A 26,089-nucleotide genomic window follows, 5' to 3' on the forward strand; every position below is an offset into this window, starting at 1 on the left:
AAATTATTGGGAAAGTATTCTCCCTATTTTTAAGTATAGCTGATAGACAAATAAGATCTTCCCCCCTCTAAATTGCTTCAGGAACTGCTTACTTCTCTCTACAGGTTAAATAGGGAGCCCAGAGAGTGACAGGTGGCTGAGTCAAATCAACAGATCTTGGAGGGAGGGCACTGAGTCCTGTCCCCACCTTTCCAGCTTCTCTTTCTTTTCTCCCACATCTTCCTTGTATTTTCTCTGAAGTTTATCTGATTCATTGCAAGGTCAGGCAACAAAACTCACTAACTTTGCAAAAAATGTACACTTTGGAAGGTGGGCAAAGGTAACTTCTATTGTTTTATCAGGTTGAATAACCTGCAGCCAGATGAGCTCCAGAGGTGGCTCAAGGTCAGCAGGGGGATCACCTAGCCAAGAGCAGAGTGGGTTACAGGAGAAGGGCACAGGGAAAGGTAAGTGCTTTCTGGCAACAATTAGCTGAAGCCAGCCAGTTTTGTAACTTAAGCACCTTAGTTAAATACATTCAGTTAGATGGAGGGAACTGTTCCTCTGCCATCCCTTATGGACACAAAAGAGGTGCTGCTACTGTTCTTGGACTTGTATCTTCACATCCTCATATTTCTTATTAATATTAACCAAATCATCTCCCCAGAAGCTTATTAAAGATGAATTAGGAATGTCCTCCACTGCCAACCTCTCCTGTGCTATTCTGCTCTACAGCACTGCTTTTTTTATTATAGTACTGAGAGTACAACACAAGAGGAAGCTAGTATTAGATTTACAAATCTCTAGGTTTTATTGCAAATCTCATTATGCTTGTTGGGTTTTATTTTTGGCCTCAAAACCTTATATTATGCAAATAGATGACAATCTGCATTTTCAAATTTTCATTTCTCAGTGCTGTTTTCTGTTTTCTTGTTTATAGAGCCTTTGGTTATATATTTAAAATCCCTGATTCTTTAATATACCTTATATATACTTCAATATACCTTAGTCAGGAAGGCTTTGTATGGTATTCAGATTAAATTCAGGCAGTCTACAACTTTTTCTTTTCTAATTCTAATAGCCAGGCTGTTTGGCCCTATTAAATGAAGTTTAAGCAAAAGGTGAAACAAGGATTCTACTGCCTGTAGGAACAGATGTACAAACAGGCTGCTACAGGGCATGCCAGAGTGTGAACACACAGCACACCACATGCTCTGCAACCTGTTCCTTCTCTAGTTTGTTGTGTCCTCTTACTGCACAAAACTGTACTTTATGATACCTTGTTAGCCAACAGGAATTTGTGTACAATATATATTTATTCAGGCTATGTGACTGTGCTAGGCCTTTTGTTCTTAATGTATAACATTATCTTCTTCTTTACAACTGGAATTATAACTTTCCAATATTTTTAGAGAGCAGATGGATCTCATATTTCAACCACACATGCACATGTATAAAGAAACTTGTAGACATGAGGAATCTCATAATGAAGAGTAAATACACTTCGGGAAACTCTTCCAAAAGAAAAAAAAACACCCTTGAAACTCACTCTCTTTTGGGGAAAATTTTTATACTTTGGTTCCTTTGAAAATCTAAGCATTCAGCACATATTTAATTTTTAGCTTGGGAGTGGTCATATTAGAGTCGATGAGGGGAAATAATTTATGCAACAGTTTTGCAGAAACAAACTTCTTGCAGCATTAGGGATTTTCCTTGCTTTTATAAAAAATCTATTTGATTGACTGTAGTAAAACAATCTATTTATACTGTGAAAATATGACACCCTCTGTACGCCATTCTCTCCCTATGTCCCCCAGGGTCTGTCTCTGCACCCAGATGTGTGTATACAAATACAAACTGTTCCTGTGTGCTGGCTGGCTCTTCATGTTGTTTGAGCAAAAGGTAAAATGATGATTTGTTAGCTCATCAAACCTTTTCTGAATAGGTATAATTTTTCTCTGTATTCTGGTGGATATGTAAATTTTGTAGGTTCTAAAAGAAACAAATGCCAGAGCCACTGACATAGGTGCATTACATGAAAACTAAAGCTCAGAGAAAAGTCGTGTGCCATCTGCAGCACCCTCACAGCCCAATGTGCTGAGTAGCAGGGTGAGAAATGGAGAATTGTGTTTTCTACATCCAAAGATGCATAAAGGGAAGCCTGAGCTGGAGACAACATTTAAATTCCTGAGAGAAAGCTGTCCATGATAAATACCTGACACTAAGGCAGTACCTGAGATAAATATATTGTAGACTGAGAAGAAATCCATTTTGAATGAAAGTATAGATGTAGCCTTTACTTTGTTTGGCTTCTCTGAAGTATAATTTGCCCAAAATTAAACTAATCTACAAAAATCATGTCCTGCGCTACCATATTCATTACATCTACATGGAAAATACATAATCATTTTGAAATGCAATTTTACAGGTCTGATGTTAAAATCACAAATCATGACACAGCATACCAGAAAATACAGCAGGGGTCTTAAATATATTAATAATTCTTAAGAGACATTTTCACTCTTCTAAGACATCTTACAGTAGCCTCTGGGCTCATTTCTAAAAAAAGGGATTGCTTGTGATGAACACTAACCAACTATTTGTGTATGATTTTCCCTGTAAGTGTAATAACCTGGGATTCCAGTCTGACCTCAGAGGCATGTTGAAATCAAACACCTAAAATGCAGGGGTTCACTCTGGAAGCTCTTATTTTTTAGTTTCTGCAAAATGATTTTTCCAGATTAAAATTGCTGTTTCAGATTGCTTTGTGACTTCATATTCCTTGCTTTTGCTTAAAACATCTTCAGAGACTTTTGCAACCAAAATATAAAACTTTTACTTTAATTAAGTTGTGGGGAACTTTTTCTATAAAGGCAATTATTTATAGCTTTAATATATACTTCAGTCATTCCAACTGTACCCTGAGGAAATGTTAATTTTTAAACTTAATGTATTATTTTAATGTGACTTTCTCTGTTACTATTTCTGCCTTATTCTCAATTCAGGAAGCTACTTAGAAAACCCTGCTAAGGTAAATTCCATACTAGTTTAAGAGAGGTCTATATACATACCTACCTAAGTAGTGTAAATTTCTATAGAATTTCTATCAACTGGATGAAAAAATTCAGAGTGTTTTGATAATAAAATTTTTGAGGTGTTCTGCACACCTGTGCTGTGTGATGATAATTTTGTTAGAATTATATTTAACTGTGGTAATATAGTGTTATTCTTGCAATGACATTTATTGTGTAGCCTTGGGTACCTCCCTTCACTTTCTGGTTTCCTGACTGTAAACCAGGAACAATAACAGCACAGCCAGGAGTCACACACAACCTCTCTGAGCTGTGCAGAGGGTCTTTGCTGGCAGTCAGGTCATCAAGGCATCCCCTCTAACCCACTCTTGCCTTTGGCTTCCCTTTTGAGGCACAACGAAATCTCTACAGGAATGTTTTATATTAAATACAAAACTGCACTCCTTGCCCAGTATCAACAACCATCTGAAGTTGCTATGAATGGGAATTCTACTCAGAAAAAAACACAAACAAAACTCTTCTTTTGAGATGCAAGTAATGTTGGGGCATTAAAAGGAGTGCCCTCCTGACCCTGCTCATGTCCTGAGGCAGTAGATTGGGTTACTTGGTATCATTGCCTCGGCTTGGATAGCTGATCATAAAGTTACAGAGTTTTAAAATTCCTACAACACCACTTATGTCCAGGAACACCTGCAGCTCTGGTTTCCATAGGCCAGTTTTAAATTCAGTAGACAAATATTTCTTGCCTTTTACTGCCTTTCTTACTAAAGCACCCCCTAATTTCTTGTGGACTGAATGGATTCCAACCAATTCCATTAACCACTGCAAAGAAGCAGTTCTTAATTTCCTGAATTTCTTTCTGTACAGATTAAAATCCTTCTCCCTTAAATAATAATATTTAAAAAAATTAATGCTGTATTACTTATTTGCTATCATATAATCATTAATTACACACCTAGAGTTAAACAACAGATTTCAGAGATAATTAACTATTTCAAATTAGTTCATGATGTTATAGTAAAGGGGTTTTTCTGGCATTGGTATTTTTAGTTATTACTGTTTATGTAATACTGCTCTTTGAAGAATTGAATACATTACAGTATAATATCAATCAAAATATAGGAAGTTGCTAGCTTAAGAGGCTTATCTTTATCTTCTGATCAGACAAATGAAATTTGGTTTCCTGTGGAACTTTTTTGCTTGTTTATTCACTTTACAGCAAAGTACTGATCTAAGGCACATTTCTACACCAGAATTACTGCCTTTGCCAGTGATAAGAGATACATCATGCTTCTTAAACAGGAATGCTGGTGACTTGGTGGAAAGGGGAACAAGTAGAAAGAAAAGGAAGAGGTTTTGCCTCAAGCAGCCAAGGTGAAATGTATGTTTACACTTACCCTGAAAGTAGGAAACTTCACTTCCCAAGCTTAGCAATGCCACAGTCTGTGTTTATTTTTGCCTGCACACACAGGAAATGAGAAGGGATTTCCTCAGCACACAAAAAGCAATGGCAAGGTGGGGATTTGGAGGGGTATCTGTAGGCCATTGTCTCACTGTGCTGCTCTGACACGCTGGAAAGGGCTGGCAATGAATTCACCTGCCTGGAAAGGGCTGGCAATGAATTCACCTGCCTGGAAAGGGCTGGCAATGAATTCACCTGCCTGGAAAGGGCTGGCAATGAATTCACCTGCCTGGAAAGGGCTGGCAATGAGCTCACCTGCCATGGGGCTGGGAGGTCTGGCCTGGCCTGGGCCACAAGGGCCTGTCTAGGGCAGCGCTGCCCATCTCCTTCAGAAATGGCGTTTCCAAGCTGCCGTACACACGTAGGAACTAAGCAACTCCAAGAGCAGCTGATGCACAAAAAGGGGTGTTCTGGCCCCTGTTGTAAGGAGGAATGTGTGCATGAGGAAAGCCTAGGGCAGACCACACTGCCACAGGTCAGCCTGGAGTAGAGGCCTGCTCACCTCCCACAGCTCCCTCACCCACAGGGAAAAAACAGCAAACTGCTCCTGGGTTCTTAAAGAGTCATTCATTTTGGTACGCTTTAGTACTTGTGGATAACACCAACAATTTAAAAGATTAAATTACACCACAACCCTTCTGTGAAATTATCAGCAAGTACTCTATAACCAACACAATATGAATTTAGTGCTGGGGAAATGCATAGCTATACTTTCAAACACATACCAAGCACTTTTCTTTTTTTGTTCTTGTGCTCAGGATGCTAAATATTTAACTTATTCAACCAGTGGTATTATTGAAATGAAATGAAAGATCCTATCATACGACCAATCCAACAGTTACACTGGGCTATTTAATCGTAGATTAACTCAGGCCAAAGTTCAGTGACCCACAGCAGGTGAAATTCTCAGTGCAGTGTGTGATAACATCTTTGTGATTAGAACAGTGTATGCTTTCCTAGCTCTTGTGCTCATAGAATTTCTATGTATTTCCAGTGGTTAAAAGATGTAATTTTCTGTATCTTGGAGAGAGCAAAGTATCTTTCTGTATATCAAACACAGAAAAACCATGATGAGACTTGAAGAATCAAGGGAAGAAAAAGGGTCAGATGGAGGAAAAATACTCTGAAGTTCTTATAATTCTTCTGCATTTGTAAAATTAAAGGTAATATTAAATTATCTGTAATATTAATGCTAATATTAAATATTAAAACTGTAAGTATAAGTAAAAAAATAGCAACCTTGAAATGTTAAAGTGTAAAAACAACATCATTTTTTCTAGTAAGTTCCCCCACTTTTTACAAAGTTGCCTAGCTTAAGCCATTACATAAAATGTCAATTGTGGCATAGGGGCATTATTCCTTGAATAATTTGCATTTTCCTGTTCTTGTTCTTTGTGTTTCCATTGCTGTTGGAAATGAATCTGGTCCCTGGTTGCTCTAGTTACTCCTAATGATGCTCCACTCCACAGATTCTGCCTCTAGGCTTGGGAGTCCATAGAAAGCCAGGCCTGGAACTTCACCCCTTACTTGACCTGTGTTGTTGGAGTGCCCATTTGAGCTCTGTCCTGGCCATGCCTGTGCTTAGACATGTACCTCGTTGCTACAGGTCCTGACCTATCCTGAAGTGACCCTGACTGACCACTGTGGTCCTGCTGGTTCTGATGATGCTTATTCTCAATGGACCTGATCCTGATCCTGACCTTACATATTGATTCCTTGAATCTGACATACAGATTGATTCCTTGGCTTCATCCTTGGGCTAGCCTCATCTGCCCATAACCAAAAACATGAGCCTGGAGTGAACCCAGAGGCAGAAAATCTTCAATTTTCATTTTACTTTAGTTGTCAAAGAACAAAATAAGTTGTGTAACATAAAATAGTTGGATTTTAATGCAATATACAATGCAAACCTTGGGACAGGATGGATATTTAGGGAAATGGTTACTGGGTAGAAACCTTTAATTCATTATATCTTCTTCCTAGAAGTCCTATGAGTTCTTCAGCAAAATCTAATCATTTTAAAAGTAGGATTAATCAATTAGTGTAATGCTATTCAACATGACAAATGTAAGAGGATTAGGCCCAGCCTTGTTCAAAGACACCAAAACCATTATATATAGAAACTAAATATTGCAATAGAGAATAAGGGTATTTGAAACCAAATCTACTGATTCTGCTTTCTGCTTTACTCCTAACACTTCTCTGACTTTCTTAATGGCAAAGTTTTGCAATTTTCTTATCATGGATATCTTTAAGACTGCAAGAACTATTTAGAATTTTAACCTCAAGGAAGTTAAGTCTTTTTGAAACTTTTTGAGAGCATCTCAAAACTACCAAAAACCTAGAAATCAGTATCACCTGGCAGGAGATGTGAGCCACTCCAAGTTAAGGTCCAGCTCAACATGCTTATTAATGGTTCTGCTGGGGGGACAGGGAGAAGCTGTTTCCAGCATAAACTTCTCACAAACTGGCATGAGGCAATTACATTCTGTCAGACATTCTCAGCTTGCTAATTTATGCAATATTTGAAACAATGTGGGTTTAGGCTCCTGAAAAGCAAGAAAGAGATAAACTAGATCACTCTGAAAGGAAGTTGAATGCTTAGTATATTATTGTGGGTTTTTTGGTGAACATTTCTGTCTCAATGACCTAAACCTTAAATATGGTTCACAATTAAAACAACCAACAAAGTTCTTCACTGCTTGTTTCAGTGACTTCCGGAGTACTAAAATTAAACCTAACTTTTTAAAATGGAAAAGCCACATGGTGGCAGGAGAGAGCAAGGCATGTAAAAAACCTGCACTGCTAAATGCTTCCCTCAGATTTAAATACATAATGTTTCCTTCTACTGCACAGCTGAAGGTCTGTGGCTGTATTTTTAAATCTAACAAGCACTAATGTAACTCATTAGTTGCAATGTTTAAAAAAGTGTCCATGACTTCTAGGTTTCTGATACTACTCACCAAGTTCACCATGAATTATACAGTAAATGTTAATAATACAGTAACACTAGAAATTATGTAGTAGAGTTAAGGTATTGAATCTGCAACATGATTTCAGAATGTGTACACTGTAATATATTCCCATAGCATCAGAGATGCAGTGACTAAAAGTGATCTTCACACAGCTATTTTCACTGACTTGACAAATTCCATCATAAAATATTTCTTCTAATCTGAACATTTCTTCAACTTCAATATATTTTAAAATGTTGAATCTTACTAAGAACCATCCACAAGATTTTTAGCACATTTGATTAAATGGGTAAGAAGACACAAAGAAATTCAATAGTATACGATTCTCTTATCTCCATTCCTATCAGTGCAAGAACTTTCTTAGGACTGTAAACAGTGTTGTAAAGTTTCTGAAATCTTGGTGTCCCTCATCATAGCCCTTAGTCACACCACAGTCACACCCAGCTCTTAATACTAACTGGAGCAGCATAAGCTTCTCACCCTCTCAGAGGACAGACTTATGTCTCTCTAAACTCTGATTTATTGGATTTTTTTTTCTTTTTTGGTTTATTGGATTCTTTTAACCTACTGACCACCAGTGTGGATCACAATGAGTTTTTTAATAAAGAGCTGTTTTAGTGATTAACTGACCTGATAAGAAAGCATTCACAAAAATCTGAAGCTTTGTTGCAACCGAGTAGTTTTCACTTCCCTGTCTGTTCTCTTTCTATACTCAGCTTTCATGGCTGAACTTCTCAGTTTCATTTTAAGTCCATGTTATTAGTAGTAATTTTGACTAACTTACTTCTCGCGTTTTTCCATTCAAAAAACCCAATAATTTTTTGTTTGTCTTCCTTTTTCCCAATATATGCAGAAAAGGCAATAATACAAGAGCTGTGCACTAATCTGCAGAGAAAACCTTCACCACTGTTAATATTTGCTACTCCTGCATTTTCTAAAACATTTATTCTTAATCAGACTCTTGCTTGAATGTGAAAGAATTTGCATTCCTATGTTGTTTCTGTGCAATCTGTTATCTTCCAGGTTATTCCTTTCACCCAGGCATTGTAGGAAATTTTTTTCATTTAGTCCTGTTAATTGTAACCCTAAGAGTTCCATTACTGCAGCCTTAACTGTCTTCAAAATGTGTCTACTGCTCTACTTCCTAGAAAATGTTCTGGTGGTTTAAATTTTTTTTTTTTTCTTTGTTATAATGCAGTTTCCCTATTTCTGCTCATAAATAAGGATCTCTAATTTCCCTTGTGCTACTCCTTAAATTATAAGTTGACTGTAAATATTCACAAACTTCTATTGTTCTGATCCAGGTATCTGTCATAACTCTTTTACCATGATGCTTACATAAACATTTTGATGTCAACAAGCAACAAATAGTGTAAGGCTGATGCTTTTTCTTTATGTCCTTTTTTATCCTTCTTGTATATTGGCTGTATGAACTAAAAATACCTCAAGCTTTCCTTCAATCCATTTAATACAATTTAATGCATCAACTTTTAGCAGCAGGATCCTACTGCTACAGTAAATGTGAAAAAATCCTGATGTAAACCCATAGAACGTTCACAGCAAGTTTCAGGCTGAGAAATACTGAAATGTTAAGAGATTAATGTTAGAAGATTATTAATTTTTACAAATGTGAGAAATTCAAACTATCTGGTCACCTAGTACTTCATGTTCTATGCAGTTTTGCACTGACTCCACATCATGTTCCCTGTACTTCAGTGTAGTCTGAGGTGATTTGACTCAGGTGACTGAAGTGGCCTCTCTTAGCTCAGCCTTCTGCCTTGCTGTGTCATGAGAAATAGCAGGACACTGAAACCACAGAGAAGACTTCATAAACAAGGGCAAAAGGGTTAGGAAGTAAGAAAAGAAAAGAAAAGGAGGAACTCAAATGACATGAAGCCTCTATTTTCTCAGGAGAATCTGATCATATCTCATGTTTCTAGGAAGTCACTATTTTGATCTAGCTTGAACAACAGATGGATGTGAGAGCATGTCAGCACTGATGAAGTGCTAAATCTGGCTGCATTGCCAGGCCTGATGTGTACCTACTCAACGAAGCAGCAACCAAGAACAACCAAGTAATCTGCTTGTATTTTTAGGTGGACTCTTATGCTCCCAGCTACATGACCGACGTGTTGACAAAAATATTAAATCAGTGAGAATTTTAACTATTCATACCAACATTTGCAAAAATTATCTCTATTTACATAAAAATTGAATTAGTTAAGATTCCTGTATGCTCTAATACTTCTCAAACAGCCTTCAAAAGAAACACAGTTCTTAGAGATGACTGCCTACTGGAGGTAGAACCAAGGCCATTAATAAGAAATTGAGAGGGACAGCTCTAGCTCCTTGATGGACCTCCTGATCTACAAGGACTTCAGTACTGTGAGTAAAAAGCAGTGGAGAAAATATAAAAAATTAATAATGAGGCAGAAAATTCATGCACAGACTCATAGAAAGGAATATACTGGTCAGGCAGTTTGTACTAAAGTTTGCCTGGGTGTTTTCTCACCTATAAGTTGTGAAATGCTTGACTCCTTATGGCCTAGAAGTTCATTTGCAGTGCTCATGTGCTCATGAGATAGTAAATCTCCTCCTCTGTTCTGTGGTGTTGTTGTTGAATAGTGAGTGATTCCTATCTCAAGAACATATTGGGAAATACAGCTTCACTTTTTTATGAGTAGATAACTGAAACCACTGCTTTTTTATGAGATAATCTCACATTTCTATATTAAATGTCCTATAGCAATTAAAAGCCATTAGAGGGGTGAAAAAGACTGGTAGGTAAAGGATCGGGTAAAGTCTAAAGGGTTTCATCTGTTGCTTACTACTTGCTGCAAACAAGATCTTGCTAAAGTTATCTTTAATTTCAGTGAAGGAGTCCTATTGAAGGAAAACCTTCTGTGCTGTGGACTTTTCTCCTATTCAGGAGAAAAAATGCTTTCTGATAAGAAGCAGGAATAACAAACACATATGCAAGTTTAGAGAAATATTCTTCCATTAGCAGCTAAGGATTTTACTTACCATGTTTATTTCAATTTACAAGCTAAATTAATACAACTCATATATCCTTCACTGTGACACAATCAGACTTCAAAAATTAATTTATGGTTAGTATTTGTAATTTCTTTGTAAAGATGAGTAATGTAGCTATTTAGCAGCTGTCCAGAACAAGGAATGTGAAATCACAATATGCTTCATAATCAGTAGTAATCTTGATCTTATTACAAATTATTGACTTAAGAATTTACAAAGCAAGTATAAAAAATGTTAGGTACAATTGAAATAAATAAAACTTCAAAAACAAACACTTGATGCCATGAAATTTTTCACAGTGAGTTTATGTGCATTCGCAAAATTAAAGCCCTTGCAAATACTAATTTTATTGGTTTCTTATGGCAAAGTCCATGATTTTATAAGAGAAGAAAAAAATAATGCTTTTGTTTGCAAGGTGAAGTTCTTACGATATGAGAGACTTTGTACTACTACCATAATTTTCTTACACATCAAAAATAATAAAAAGGATCTCTCCTTCCTCCTCACCTGAACCTGATCTGATTCTTCCCCAGTTCAATAGACATTTTGGAAGCCTAACTTCTTTGAATCAAAATTTTTGAGGATACTTGAAGTATATATATTTAATACATCAAATTGCCATTGAAATATGCAATGTGTTTGCCATCAAATGTAGCATACAGTCTGCAGTGATATTTACCATACAACAGTTCTCATACCTCCTGCTTCTTCTGGATGTCACACTCCACGTTTGACTTGTTCATACCTACTACCCCAAGATAATGCAATAAATGAGCTTGATTGTGTAAACAACTCTTATTAAGTTCAAACCTAAATAAAGTAATGAATAAAAATAGCTTTAAATTTTCCATTGACCCAGAAGAGTTTTGTGTCATTAGTACACTTTAAAACCATTCTTACCCATATAAAGAATTTAACTTCTTAAAACTTCAGATTGTACAAGGATTTTTGAACATGTAACAAATTATTTCCTGAAGAAAAACTTAGTTTTAAGCTTTCAAAGTCTCTCTTTTCCATATGCAGTTCTTTACTGTTTTCTGCACACAGACTTTATAGAAATCAGAAATAAGTTTGATGGAAAGTAAAAATGCTGTATTCCTTATGATGTGAGCTTTTAGCCACCTTGCTGAGGTTCTCAGCAACAGTGAAATAGTGCTCATTTCATGATGTGAATATTAACCTATGCACTGAACAAGTTTGCTAATGTCAATTCTTATAAAACACAGAAGAAAAAAAACCAAAAAGCTTTTATTTCTCTCCAGCTTTCCCTGGACCACTCAGTAAATGAAACTGAGAGCGGGGAGAAAGGACTGCTGAAGCAACGACACAGATTATTCACTCAGTTCCTTGTTAGAGATTTTCTGTGCCTACTAGAGGTTCTTCATGTTTGGTTGCAGCCAGACTTCTTTTCTTGTCTTCCTCTGTTACAGTCTGACTGATCTGTTCAAACAGTTTTGATATCTTGGCAAACCTCAGGTGGTTCTGAAACCTTCGTGCAGCAAAAGCATAAAGCAGAGGGTTAATACAGCTACTGATGAATACAAGTGCTCCAGAGATGTACACTCCTTTGTCTACGATTTCTTCCAGTGCCAAAGACATCTCCTCATTAGAGAGTTCTATTTCAATTGAAATAACATCCAGAATGTTAAAGAGATGGTGAGGAAACCAGCACAGAATGAAAGCCACCACAATACTGGCAATGAGACGTTCCGATCGCTGCTTGGATTGGTAAGTCATTCTGCTTATCCTTCTTGCAACACACACATAACAAGTGCAAATAATTAAGAAAGGGATTACAAAACCTGCAAGGGTCTCCAGCAGAAGATATGACACTTTCTGTCTATTAGAAGAGTAGTTGCGACACGTGCATAGAAGTTGACCGTTCGTTTCTTCTGTCTCTTGAAACGGGATGACAGAAATGCCAAAGGCAATAGACAGGAACCAAATGAGGAACACGATCAAAGAAATTTTTTCTTTTCTTCTGTATGTTTGAATTGTGAAAGGATAAAACACAGCCAGTAGCCGCTCCAAGCTAAGTGCTGTAATCAGAAATATACTGGCATACATGCTGCAGTAAATAATGAAAACCAGCACTTTGCAGAAAATTACTCCAAAAACCCACGAGTCAGCAAAAGAGTAAATCCAAATTGGTAAAGTGATCAGTACAAGGACATCAGCAATGGCCAGGTTCAAGATCAGCAGGACTGAAAGAGATACTTTCTTCATTTTTGTACAAACAGTCCAGATGACAATGCAGTTTCCAGGGGTGCCAATTATAAATGACAAGCCCAGTATTATGCAGACTACTGACCTCACAATATTCCATGTTGAGCTGCCACTGCTTTCCTCAGCTTGACTCATTCTGGAAATTCTTCCGTTCTTGGTTGCTCTGTGCTCTGCTTTTACTCTGCAGGTGTTGGTGAACTACGTGAAAGTTCTCCTCTAACTGATGTTCTGAAGGCTAATACAGACTATGAGCTCACATCCTCATGCTCACTCTTACAGACATCTGACCACATATGGCAGTTCCTGTTGTTTAGGAGGATGGGTATTTTTGCATGCAAAGCAAAACTAAAAACACAGTGTGGGACCTGACTTTGCTGCTAGTTATGCATCCATTGCGCTTCAGCAAATTTTATGGCATATTGGTGGTCTTTCTAAAGTGTCCCTATTTAAAGAAACTTGCTGCTGCTTTGATGTAACTGATTTAATCAACAGCTGTGAGGAGAAAGCAACTCTTTTTCAGCTATTCTATTCTTGCTCCTATGAATAGCTTGGTACTTCATTTTATAAAAACCAAAAAAAGCAGGGTGGCAGATAAACTACAAATGTCCATTATATATTTGACATGAATTTTAAAGTACCAAAAATTGTGCTTACTACCTTCATGTCCTCTTTTTTAATTCAGTAGAAAGCTGTCAATTATATTTTAGAAATACCCTGGCATAAGGGAAATCAACTCTCTGTACTGTACTGGTACAATAAAGTGGGCAGAAGCTGTGTTTCTAATTCTCTGGGAAATTGCAGTTATTTACAAAAAAAAACCCATCAGAATATTCAGTCTGAATGTAGAGAAAAAGGAGCAAATGCTTCGTGTCAGAGAGAAAATATATGATTACATTATTGTCCTGCTGTGCCAGCAATGGGCTATGATTTTTATGATTTTTCCTAGAAAACTTGGTAGTCAGTGTAGTACTGAAATCCTAAATTCTTCTGAGTTTGGCCAAAGAGTATGAAACTATTTTGTTATCCTGATTTCAAAACAAGTTTTCAAGTTCATTTCTAAAATGTTAAAGGAGGAACTGGAACAGCAAAGCCGACAGAAATATTCAAGAAGTGGAACTGGAAGGGTATTTACCAAAAAAAAAGGTTCACAGAAACTTTATGGCTTTCTTAAATTTAAGAATGTGATACAAATTATTTCCCTAATTTTACAAACCTGGCAAATGTAGTGCATAGTATTTAGTTAAAAAGTATTTTTCACCATAGAAAAAGGATTGTAGCATCAGCACCCCCAAAGCAGCTTAGCCGGTTTTGCTCCCATAAGAGTATAATGAGATCAAAAGCAAATCCAGAATAACCCCACTGAAGTTAAGTATTATATCTTCAAAATACTATTTGTGTAATACAGATTTTAATTGGGATTTAATCTGATACATGCTTCCAGTTCCTTTCATTTTTAACTATATTTAATGAATTTCAGGTAAGGGAAAACATGAAACAAGTTGTTTGTATTCTGAAGGGAATTTCTGAAAACAACTTATAAAAACTAATGGGAGGAAGTGCTGGGCAGTATCTCTTCTTCTAATGAAATCACATTTACACACATTATTTCTCCAGAAGTACTTTCATAGACTATTTTTAGTTTGTTGCCAGTGGCATATCTAGATTGAATGAAATTGTAGATTTTTATTGGTAAAAGATAATCTAGGATAGATGCTCGGAATCTCTTGTTACCCAGTGCTGCAGGGACTGGCAGGTTCTTTAAGTAAAGTCAATCTAGATTATGATTGTTGTGTCACATACTGATTATTAAGACTTTGACCTCAATTGCAGAGGGCTCAGGTGACTAAAAGCCTACATAACCAAAGACTCTAGATAGTAAAGAAAGCTACACTGATTACCAGAAATTCTGCTTAACTGAAAGCTGGGGTAATTGCTAAAAATCCTGTGTAGTAGTAAGATACACTAACTGCTAGAAATTGTAGATAACAATAAGGTATGCTGATAAGAGATTTTTTTATGTCATAATAAAGCTCTAATTGTAGCTACAATCTTGTGCCCAGTCCTCATTCTACCAAGGATCCCTAAAAGGACCTGCATGTTCTGTACCATTGTGTGACATCTCTGTAGGATTTTTTTGGTAAAACTTCTGGTGGAAAAGAGCAGTTGTCTGAACAGCCACTGGTATAAGTATAGTTCTAATCCTGTAGGGTATGGATGTGGTTGAACTTTTGAAGCATCTGGCCTTACGTTTTCCAGAAATATGTTTCTCCACTTGAGTTGAAGTTTGTTTGCCAAATGGCTTCTGCCTCTGCCTGTGTCTTTCATTTAAACAAGAAAACAAATTAATCTCTGAATTGCAGTCACAATCTGGAATTTCTGTTTCAGAAGAATCTCAGAGAAGTGTTGAACTGCTAAGATTTCCTTGTGTAAGACTCTGAAGTCAGGCTATTAAACTAAATATCTCAGACATTAGAGTTAACGTTAGCCCAAGAGCATGTTTCTGAGCAGCTCTATGTAGCTGCTGGATCACTATTAAACCTTCAGACTGCAAGCTGTCTTTAATATCCTCTAAAAGTGTCTGACTGTTATTTATCAAATTTAAATTAGTAGTACACAAACTTTATGGGCAATTTAGCAAATATTTCCATTAACAGGGGGAGCAATGTAGTGTAGTCAATAACTGCTAAAAAGAACAGCATCTAAACATTTCAGTATTTTACTCACTCTAGTGACCACATGTGGGTGGGCTTTAATGTATGAATGCATTTGGACTTCAGACCACAGAAGCTCTGGTCTACTTCATCACAGCAGTGAAATTAGGCTGCATCTGTAAGTTTAAAAATCTGTAAGTTTAAAATCTACATTAATTTTAATAAATAAATTTCCTTTTCTATGCCTCTGAAGGAACAAAGTTTGGAAAGTTTTGTAATGATATTAACAATTGGTTCATCACAGCAGTGAAATTAGGCTGCATCTGTAAGTTTAAAAAAAAAATAAATAAATTTTGTGTGTGTGTGTGTATATTATATCTAGTGCAACAAGTCAGCGAACAATACAGGAACCTTTCTGTAAGTCTGTTACTTTTAGATTGGCAAATAACTTCTGAAAACTTGCCAAGCTCAGAAAGTCCATGCTACTGCTATGAAACACTTTAAACAGTATTTGCTTTGCCTGAAATATCAGGTATGTGTTTCTCTCATCCTCCAAATTATTTATTTTACTCTAAATGAATGCATGAGCTTCCCTCTGGTGGATGTTCTGTAATTTACACTACCACTGAGCATTTTCAAACATCACTAAATGTAAATTGTAATTGATATTTCCAGCTTTTAAATATTTATTCTGAGAAACAGAGTTTCATGTCAAAATGCTTCAAAATCTTTCTTGCCCCAACCAACTGATCACTGACAATCAGAACGTTTCCATGGTGAAAACCACAGAGAAATATTTCCCTTGTACAGACGTATCAGCTGCATTAGATTAGAGGTGTTATTAAAATAGGGGAGAACTGTATTCATAATTCTGACTATAAGTAGAAACAGGAATAACAATTATGCAGAGATTATGGAAAAATTTATACACACCTTTTCTTGACATTATGAATGTGTACAGTTTTAGTGTCCTGTTACAGTACAAACTTTTGGACAATAAATGTATAGATTTGTTACAACTTAAGGCAAGACTGGCCGGTTCTGAATCAGCTACTACAAAGTAGCTACTTTGTAGTACTACTTTGTACTACAAAGTAGTACACAAACTTGTGTACTTTTGTACTACTTTTGTACTTTTGTACTACAAAGTAGTACACAAACTGTTGCTAGCCAAACTTCTTAAGGATGCAGGCATGTCTGGCACCGAGTTTGCTGCTGGGTAAATCAAACACACCGGTTACATGATCTTCCTTTTGAGTAATAATTTACAGATGACAAATACTGCTTGAATGATTTGCTGCCAAACATTACTTCATTTTTTTTAACTGTTTAGCCAAACCTACTGATATTTCTACCTTGTTTACTGGGATTGCAAGTAAATATTATTTTGCTATATGATCAATGTCTTTTTTTGTTATTCAGCCGTGATGAGTGAAAGTGTTTAGCGGAGCATGTCGTAGTGGAGGACCCGAGATTAAAACCCCACGAACTCTGCAGTGCCTGAGCAGCAGCCCCAGACGGCCGCTGTTCTGCCCACGTGGAAGGGCTGTCCGTGCACTTCTGTGTTTGCAACACAGGGAGGCACTAGGAAACCATCCCTTGGTTTTTGGCTCAGCCTGCAGGCCCGGAGCTGTTGCCTTTCTCTGCATGGGGTGCACGGGGTTCAAGGCCATGGGTCTCTACAGAACAGACTCTTTTGCATAATAAGGTTGGGTGATTGTGACTAAAATTTCAATAAAATTATGGAGAAAAATCACAACGTCTTTTTGTGTGTTTTACATCACATTGTTTTCTAAAAACTTGCATTTTTAGCTCTCTCAGTTCTGTTTTGATACATATCCACTTCCAGTGATACATTCTGTTTTAACTGATCTGGTAAGGACAGCTCCCTCTGAGACAAAAAATAACATTAATTTTAATAAATAAATTTCCTTTTCTATGCCTCTGAAGGAACAAAGTTTGGAAAGTTTTGTAATGATATTAATAATTGGTCCTTCAGTGTAGTTTCCATTTGTGTGTTGTCTTTGAAAAGCGGATCAAACTGTGATCTCTTGGGTTGTGAAACAACCTTGTCCAGCAGATTTGAGCACCTTTCAAGGCTTATTTAATTCCTTTATTACACATGCCTTAAGTTTGGTCCCAGTGTGACATGAAGTCTTGATTTTGTGGTCTTGTGTCAGCAGGCTTGATAATTGTGCTGAAATTAGCAGACCGTACTGATTTTATGGGGCGTACAAAGATCTTTCTTCTGCTCTGTAGCAGACACCGCCGTGTGTTAGGAATGCCTGTGTGCTCAGTCACTCAGTAATTAGCATACCTGACATTCTGTTCTCCATAGCCAGAGAAACCAGCACCCTGTGCCACACTGCTCTTCAGAACAGTCTCATCCAAGCATTTTTAATCTGAAACAAAAAGTAGTCAGGATTCATTCTGAGATGCTACACAGACACTAACAGCTATTTTGTAAACACATAATATACTGTATGGAAAAAGTGTAAGATATACAAACTTCATGCACAAGTAATGTTTCATCATTCTGTAATGTGAGCTCTTGCTTCTGTAGAACTTTTAGATATTAGAAGTGACTATGAACAATGATAACTTCTCCATTAAATGAAGCATTTTCACTGGAAGAAAGTGGTAGCACCATTTTCTTAAAACATATAACTATTTATGAAATTTAATACAATGTAAAGCTAATAGGCTGTAAAATCATCTGATGTCATACTTTTCCTATATTTGACCCTTGAGCCTAATAATATGATCTGGTTTTAGGCAGACTTATGCTGTAGTGTTGAGTCAGATCAAAAAGTACTTTTAGCCCCATATCTTGTCTCTGGTAGCAGCCACAAGCAGGTGTTTAAAGAAGAATGTAAGAACAAGCCATGTGTGTCTATACTTGTCCTACACAATCTCTGGCAATCAGTCAGTTATGGGTGAGGAGTTTCTTGGATCAGGGGTGGTTTCTATATGTTTAATAAAGCTTTGTGGACACTTGTTCTGTAGACTTCCTAAGCCTCTTTTTGATCTCAAGTGAACTTTTAGCACTGCAGCTTTGATCCATGCTGTGTGAAGAAGCATCTCCTTTTGTTTGTTTGCTGTTCTTCTGTTGGCTCCAGCTGGCTCCCCACAGTTCATGCTGGAAAAACAGTGAACAGCACATCCGTGTTCATCCTTTCCACAGTCCTTCCTTGATTAAACCCTACATCTGTCAGTCATTTCTTACTGAAGACTGAAGAGTTCTTACAAACATGAATACACTTACACACCTTCCTAAACCCTGTATAGAAATTTCCCATGCTTTTCATCATCCCTTCATCCTTCTCATTGTCTCTTCATTCTGGTCTTTTATGTTTCTTTCAGACAGAGGAACAGGCTAGTTCTGAAATTCAGTAGTTCAATTAAACCACAGCGTGCTGATGAGGGAAAATGAAAGAAATCAAGACACACAGAGGTCAAAGTTCCCTCATCTCCAGTCTGTTTGTCTCACCCTGCTGCAGTGTAACAGTGCTGCAGTGCATACTGCACTCAAACATGTCTTTTTTTTTTTTTTTTTTCTAATTGGAGATTAGCTTAGTTTACATTCAAACCACAAAAATAATAATTAGCTTTTGTCTTTCTCAATGCCAGTCTGTGCTCTAAGATTTAGAAGACTTTGCTCCAAAGGTCACTGTGTAATTCTTCCTTCATATACTCCAGATGCTTCACAATCATAGAAATCCTCATGTGATGCAATTACCTTGTAATCCTTAAACCATAGGTTATCCCCTGACTGGTAGAGCTTTGTATCTCTGCTGTGTGTCCTATTTTGTGCTTAAAACACTAGAAGCCTAAATCTAAAATTGCCATTATTTGGTGATGTTTGAAAGGCAGCTTTAATTGCATCTGTAACATTTTTCTAGGTAGCTTTGTGTCCTGTTATGCCTGGCTGTGTGGGAAGCATCTAATCCTCCTGGTATTGAATGGTATCTCTTTAGCACCTCTTCCTTTCTGACACAGTAAAAGTGTGACTCCTCTTTCTCTCATGGTTGCTGTTTTCCTGTCTTTTGAGTTTGTGACTATTCACCAAGGCCTGTGGTATCTGACCATGGTATCACTGAAGCTCTCACTGAAGCTCTGCTGCCCTGGCTCTACTCAGGGTTAGCTGCAGGTATCTCATGTTGGCCCAGCAAAGTGTTTGCTATGTGCAATACACCCTGATACACAGGGTTGTTTTTTTGCACATTCTGGGACCTGTTAGTGAGTGAAAAACAGACAACATAGCACGGAAAACATGGTTAAGACTCTTGGTACACACTGCTGATGAGTATCCATTGATCAAATTACTAGAGTTTCCCCTTGTCACAAAAAATCACAGATCCAGTCACAAACTTTGTTCATGTTCTGGTCCTCTGACTGAGGTTTTGAACAGTGTTAAGTTCAACTTATAATTTAAGAGATTGGCTAGGTTGTTGTCATCATGTAATACTAACTTCCATAAAAGTTTGTAGAGATATTAAGATGACAACTGTAAAGGATATAAAACCAGATTTTACCCATATGTTCATAAGGAACTCACATTTTAAACACTGTTAGTCTTTCTGTGCTATCTGAAAACAAGAATCTTGTGTAAATACAACAGAAAAGCATCAGTACTGTCTAGCAGATTCCCAAAATGAAGAAATATCCAATAAAACAGCGTTAGAGAGCAGCTTTGAGAGAACTGCCTTCTGCAGCTAATCAGTGTATCTTTGCTGCGCACAAACACAGCAGAACCATTTTCACAAGTTATGTTAGAATGAGGTCCAAGTTGAAGAGTTGAAATTGCCTCATAATAGTATAACCTTTTGCAGGAATGCTCATGTATTTCTTGCTTTCAGCAGAAAATTTGTTTTCATGTCACATGATAGCAGTACCCATTTTTTACTACTCCTTTGGCTTGTAATCGGAGCAGCTTCACATCCAGCTGCCAAGCATTGATAGCCAACTTAATTTCACCATACTGTGAAGAAACTTTTATGAGTGTCAGTCTATTGTCAGAGTAGCATGGCAAAAATATTTACAACATCTCAAGCTGTCTTTAGCATACTAATTAAAAAAAATAAATTCCTATAAATCCGTCTTCTCAAAGTGAAATAGCCAGATAGCCTTTGGCAAGCTTCCCCTTTCTATGTCCACAAGTGTCTCTAAAATATCATTATACAGGTTAAAACATGACAGGGCAGTTCACTGCTGCCTGTTTAAAATGTCCTTTATTCAGTGTTATTACCAGGAAAGTGTTTAATGGAATTTTATTAGAATTTTCACTTTATATTCACTTACTTTCCTAACATAATTTTCAAAAGAATTGTCCTGATCCAAATATGATCATAGCTATGATTTGAACACAAGGATTAAAACACACCTACAAAAGTCCCTTCCAAACTTAATTTCCCTGTAGCTGTATTTTTGCACTGACATATTTGACAGAGCCTCACATGATGCTACTCATGATGCTGCTGATTGAGCCATTTCCCCATGATCAACTCTTCCCAACTGCCTGTGACCCTCAGTCTAGAAGTGAACTGTGTCCTTACAGGAATCATCAAGCAATACTTTTAAACTTTATCTGCCCAAAGGATGGGACAGGAAGTGTCTGTGCATTTGTAGCCAATCTATCCCATACTTTAGAACATGGCACCAGCCAAACAGCAGATCAGGCATTTCTTTTGTCTTTCAGTGGCAGCCAAAACTCAGGTCTTAGCAACTAATTTTTTTAATCTTCTTTGGTTTTAATGTTAATCAAGAAACTTTGGTAAAATGTGGGTCTGTCCTGTTTGGCTCTTAAGTGTAGTCAGTTTTCCTATTCATATCTAGTTTTTAATGTGGTAATCTGGATTTAAAGGATAGAAAATAATTGGGTTGTCTACAGACATTTCATCTTCATATCTAAGATGACATTTGCTTTACAGATTCATCATTTAGTGGGATTGCATACCCATTTCAGAGCCAGAGACGTAAACAAAGAAAAAATCTTTCCATATTCTTTAAATTCAGGTAAACTCTCATTTTTTAATGCACCAACTAAAGAGGAACTCTCAGATTGTTTCTTATAGGCTGAAGGGAAGTCTCTCAACATATGTGATCAGGGTCAGATGGTTTTCCATCCCTTAGTGTTGGAAAAATTTAACACTGAAAATGAGCAAGTAAAACCTTATGGAGACTAGACAAAGACCAACATCCCCTTTGATACACTACTAAATTACTGAAACCAGTTTCAGTTCTTCTGGACACACTTGTGTTTCCAGAGATGGATTTGCTTTTGTTGCTAATCTGTCAGATTCAGAAACAGCGGTATTGTTTCTCTTCAGAAGTAGCTCTGAGCTAGCAGATTTCCTAAGCCCTGTATTTATTTCCCTGTGACTTCCCTGACACCCTGTCCAGCTGGGATACCAAACTGGTGTGACACTGGATGAAACTGCTTATTAAACAGTGGGCTCTTGCCTTTTCATTATATATGGACTAGAATCCTGAAATGCTGCTGCTTGACTTGTGTCACTGTGCTCTCTCTAACCACACTCAGTCTTGTAGGACTTGCTAAGCCTTACAGTGACAGCATACCAAATTCTGCTTTTTCTCCAAATTTCTTCTTCCCAGAAAAAAGTACCTTGTCTGCAGATTAAACCACCTTGTCAGCTTTCTGCCTCAGAGTGCTCAAGTTTCTCTGCAGAGCAAAAGGTGTCAGGTTCTACCACTCTCGCAATGTGCTGGGAAGTTGTTGTGCTTTGTGGGAACTTGTGCAAGACATAAACTGTCCCTGAGGGTTCAACCTACTCAGCTTGCATCACAACATGGATTATTTTTTCAACACTTTTCCTCATATATTCATCCTACACAAAATTGTATCTCCCCATTTCATCTTCCCACAACACTTTTATTTCTTATTTTACTTTGAAGTCCATACATTACCTAGCTCCAATTTCAAAATTCTTCAGTGGTCCAACCCAGAATACCAACTCTGTGTAAATCTTGAGTAAAAGTCCCACTAGTTAAGTCTGAGCATTCTTGCTAAAAATTTCTTACTCTCAGATTCTAACAAAATTCTCTTTGAGCAGGAATTCTGAAATTCAGAGTGTTAGCAATTAAATCCTCACAATTTAATATGAAGCTCTATTACATGGATGGTTTACAAGGACAAATTGATTTGCTTTAGCAAAACAAAAGCCAAAGGAGTAATATGATCTCTATCATATGGATTAAAGGTTTGCAGATATGACAGTGACTGTTAATCTGTTAATTGTGGTTATCCTACCTTGGTTCTGTGTTTGTAGGCTGATGGTTATGTAAGCCTGCATTTCAGTACTCCCACTACCCAATTGCTCTCTTCCCTTTTTTCCAGTCTCTATTTGACACTGTAACCAAATTTAGCCTGAAAGACAATGAGGAACACAGGTTTTGTTTACTCTCCTAATGCTAATGAGCAGCACCATGGGGAACAATATGGAAGTGGGTGTGAAGGGCTGAGAAAGCAGGGAGAAGTGAAAGGAAGAAGTGTCTTTGCAGCCCCGGTTCAAATACATGTCAGGTTATCTCCTGGCATTGTGCTGCTGCACTGAGGTGCAAGGACAGAGCAGATTTGTCACAACAGTTTTGGTTGTCTTCACATCTTTCTTTGAAACTGGCTGTCTTCTACTCATGTGTGTAACTCAGCAATCATGTTTGAGGGTATTTGAGCCAATACAAACACTACTTCAATGGCAAGGATGAGAGGCAAACAGAGAATTCTGTTCAATCAAATAAAAGACATTTAAGCAAACAGTAGATTTCTGGAAAGGATTGTTTCTTTTAAAAAACCAGTGTGCAGACTCATATCCAATTCATGGTCTTTGTCAAGTTGCCAGTGCAAGTCCTCAAGGAGTCTTAAACAAAGATAATGCTACTGACACTGTAGCTTCTGGTGTTTAATATAATTTATTTCTATGGTGTGGGTTTTTTGGAAGAAGTAAAGAATATTTTCTTAGAAGATGGATTATGCACATAAAAAAATCTACAGTGGTAACAACACTTCAGTGGCCTCTGAAGTATGGCTAATGATTTTTCTTCACTTCATACATAAGTGAAAAGGATGCAGTCCTCCTTTTATCAGTAGTTTAACACCTTCATTTTCCATTTCTAGCCAACTTTGGATACAAAACATGTGAAAGAAGCCTTATGTAGAAAGTATTTCATAAAATAACAAGCTGGCTGGCATTTTACTGGCAGTTCAGATGTGTAGTTGGTTCCATTAAACTTTGAATCTGCCTTGGATGATGACTGGTAGATTTCTATGTGGCTACACACGGTCATGTTCCTGAACTGCTGTTAATCTACAAATACCCTGTTGTCAAGTCACTCTATGTGGAGAAAGAGCTGGATTGCTCTTCTAACAAAGCAGCCCTTGGGAATAGTTACAGTGACACAATTAATAGCAGGGTATCATCAGCTGGAAAGCAATGCAGTGTGTCCAGGTTCCTGGGTTTGTTGGTCTGAATGACAATAGAACCAGGCACTCAATGTGAAAACAAAAATTTCCTGTGCATATTTAAACCTTGCAAAGAGCTTAATGCACTTTGTGTTTAAATGCAAATGGTCCTGATCTCACAAAAGAAGGCAATAAAAGAAATAACTAACAAACTATACTTGATTCATCAACTGAAAGACCGTTATCTGAAGAGCCTGGGCTTGCAGGAATAGCTATTATGTGCTTAGAAGGCTCTTCCTGGGATAGAATTAGATGGAGAGAATTTTAGTGAAGTGTGAGGACATTCCCAGCTGTCAAACAGCACAGATATTTGTAAAGGAAATATTAAGATTGGTTTGAAGACATCTTGAGTAGAATCAATGAGGAAATGGTTACAGAAATGATACATATGTGATAATCACTAGGAGTGCTTGTAAATGGTGACAAATGCAAAGTGTACATGGATCCCAAAAGGCCTGTGCTCTTAGAGGCCTACAGCCAGACACAGAAAATCTGTCTCAAGACGATGCTTTGATGCCACCCAAGGGAACCCACAAGATATAGAGGACTTGACAGGTGTCATTCCTTGAACCTTGTGTCATAGCACAAGTAATCCCAGCCAGGCTATTTGGACATGTGCATTTTGGGGCTTTTGAGTATGAGAGAAAACTGTTTTCAGGTGCAGTCATTCTTTTAAATAGAGCTTTACCCTCCCATAAGGTCTTTTGCTACATTTTGTAACTTAAGTTGTACACTGGGTTCCCTGTTGCAATCAGTTTTAGTCAGTCATACTTGCACGCCCTGTAGTTTGTTTTAGTAGGAGGTCATTTCATGTCAACACTTGCAAGGTGACTAAGCACCTGTCTTTGGGTTTGTTGGATGAAAACATACAAGGTGTGGCTGCTGCCTAGAAAAAGGCAAGCCTAGATTTACACTTAGCCTTACCTTCCTTGAATGATTTGTTGCTTTTTCTTTTCTTATTTAAGGAGGAAGATGTATCCTTCTCCTTCCATGTCAATGCCAAGACAATATAGCTTTTCTAAACTCCTCTCAGCAGGCTGTCAATCTGATTTACCATATTCTGCCTTCACACACAGATCTCTGGCATGTCTCTCTTCAGGTATTACAGAAGTTGAATACTGAATCCAGTGAGGCTGGAAGTTCTACTTGTCTTTCACTCACATCTTCATTTGTGATATTGTTCATCCTCATGTATTAACCATTCAAGGTAGGATTGTATCTGAAAATTAGCAGACCCACTGGGGGATGTAAGAAGCTGTGAAGTAGACAGTGCAGTGCTCCTGTTGCAAAATAACCTTATCAGAAATAGCTTTATCATGAGCATGAATTGCTAACATCTGGCTCAGAAAGTGTGTCTCCACAGCAGGAGTAGATATATGACTGAGTCAAGGAAACCTTGTCCGGGCCATTAGCACAATCATTACTGGTCATAAGCTGTGATTACACTGGTTCCAAGTACCATTTTTTTCTCTATTTATTTTCTGCTTCTGTGGATACCTTTCCTTGTTCCTCTCCACAGGCAGACATCCACCAAATGATCCATACACCAAACAGAGCACGTAGCCCCTACTAACTGGTATTGCTGAAGCACAAAGGCTTATAATCCTTCTGGTTCCAAATTACTGTAATTACAGGTCTGCTGTTCATGTTACATGTATAAAGATCTAATGATTTTTTTTCCCTCTCAGTGTTGCCAAACACCTGATCTCAGGGATCCTCTGTACCAATTAGGTCTCAGGTTAGTTGGGTATTGCCTGAAGTGCAGGTATACCCGTGAGCTTCTCTATCAGATGCCCAGTCCTTTGACCGTGTAATACTAAAATTCCCAGCTCTTCCAAGCACTTTGGCTTTCCCTTCAACCATTCTGACCACGCCCCTTATGCGCTACTTATTTTTAGACATGTTTTTTTAGACATGCAGCAAACGCCCATTACTTCGCTGTTAGAATTTATCACGACTACACAACTGTGGACGAAATAATGAGAGACAAACGCTCCCCTCCCTCAGCACGTCTCCCTCCTCAGAGCGTTCTGCCGGCCCCAGCAGAACCGACCTGTCCGGGGCAGCAGCTTGTGCCTGGCCGCCACCCTGTCAGGGCTTTCGGGGGGACCGAGCTCCCACAGCCGGGGCCGCCACACTGTCAGAGCTTTCGGGGGGACCGAGCTCCCACAGCCGGGGCCGAGCGGCCGCCCGGGCCCGCCGCGCTCGGCGGTGACGCGGGCGGGGGCGGGCCCGGCGGGGCGGGCGGG

At 37.8% G+C, this 26,089-nt stretch overlaps 1 protein-coding gene across 1 annotated transcript; it reads right to left on the reverse strand.

Moving 5' to 3' along the window:
• Positions 1-10,465: 10,465 nt before the first annotated feature.
• On the reverse strand, positions 10,466-25,976 carry LOC131582462 (leukotriene B4 receptor 1-like). Its single transcript, XM_058845700.1, has 4 exons — positions 25,894-25,976; positions 17,679-17,763; positions 15,435-15,537; positions 10,466-13,013 (listed from the first exon to the last, which is right to left on the reverse strand). Exon 4 carries the CDS (start codon positions 12,843-12,845, stop codon positions 11,835-11,837), a length of 1,011 nt encoding a protein of 336 aa, XP_058701683.1. The 5' UTR covers positions 12,846-13,013; positions 15,435-15,537; positions 17,679-17,763; positions 25,894-25,976; the 3' UTR covers positions 10,466-11,834.
• Between the last annotated feature and the right edge of the window lie 113 nt (positions 25,977-26,089).

Source organism: Poecile atricapillus, chromosome 10 (genome assembly GCF_030490865.1).
Source record: "Poecile atricapillus isolate bPoeAtr1 chromosome 10, bPoeAtr1.hap1, whole genome shotgun sequence".
Lineage (NCBI taxonomy): Eukaryota > Metazoa > Chordata > Aves > Passeriformes > Paridae > Poecile > Poecile atricapillus.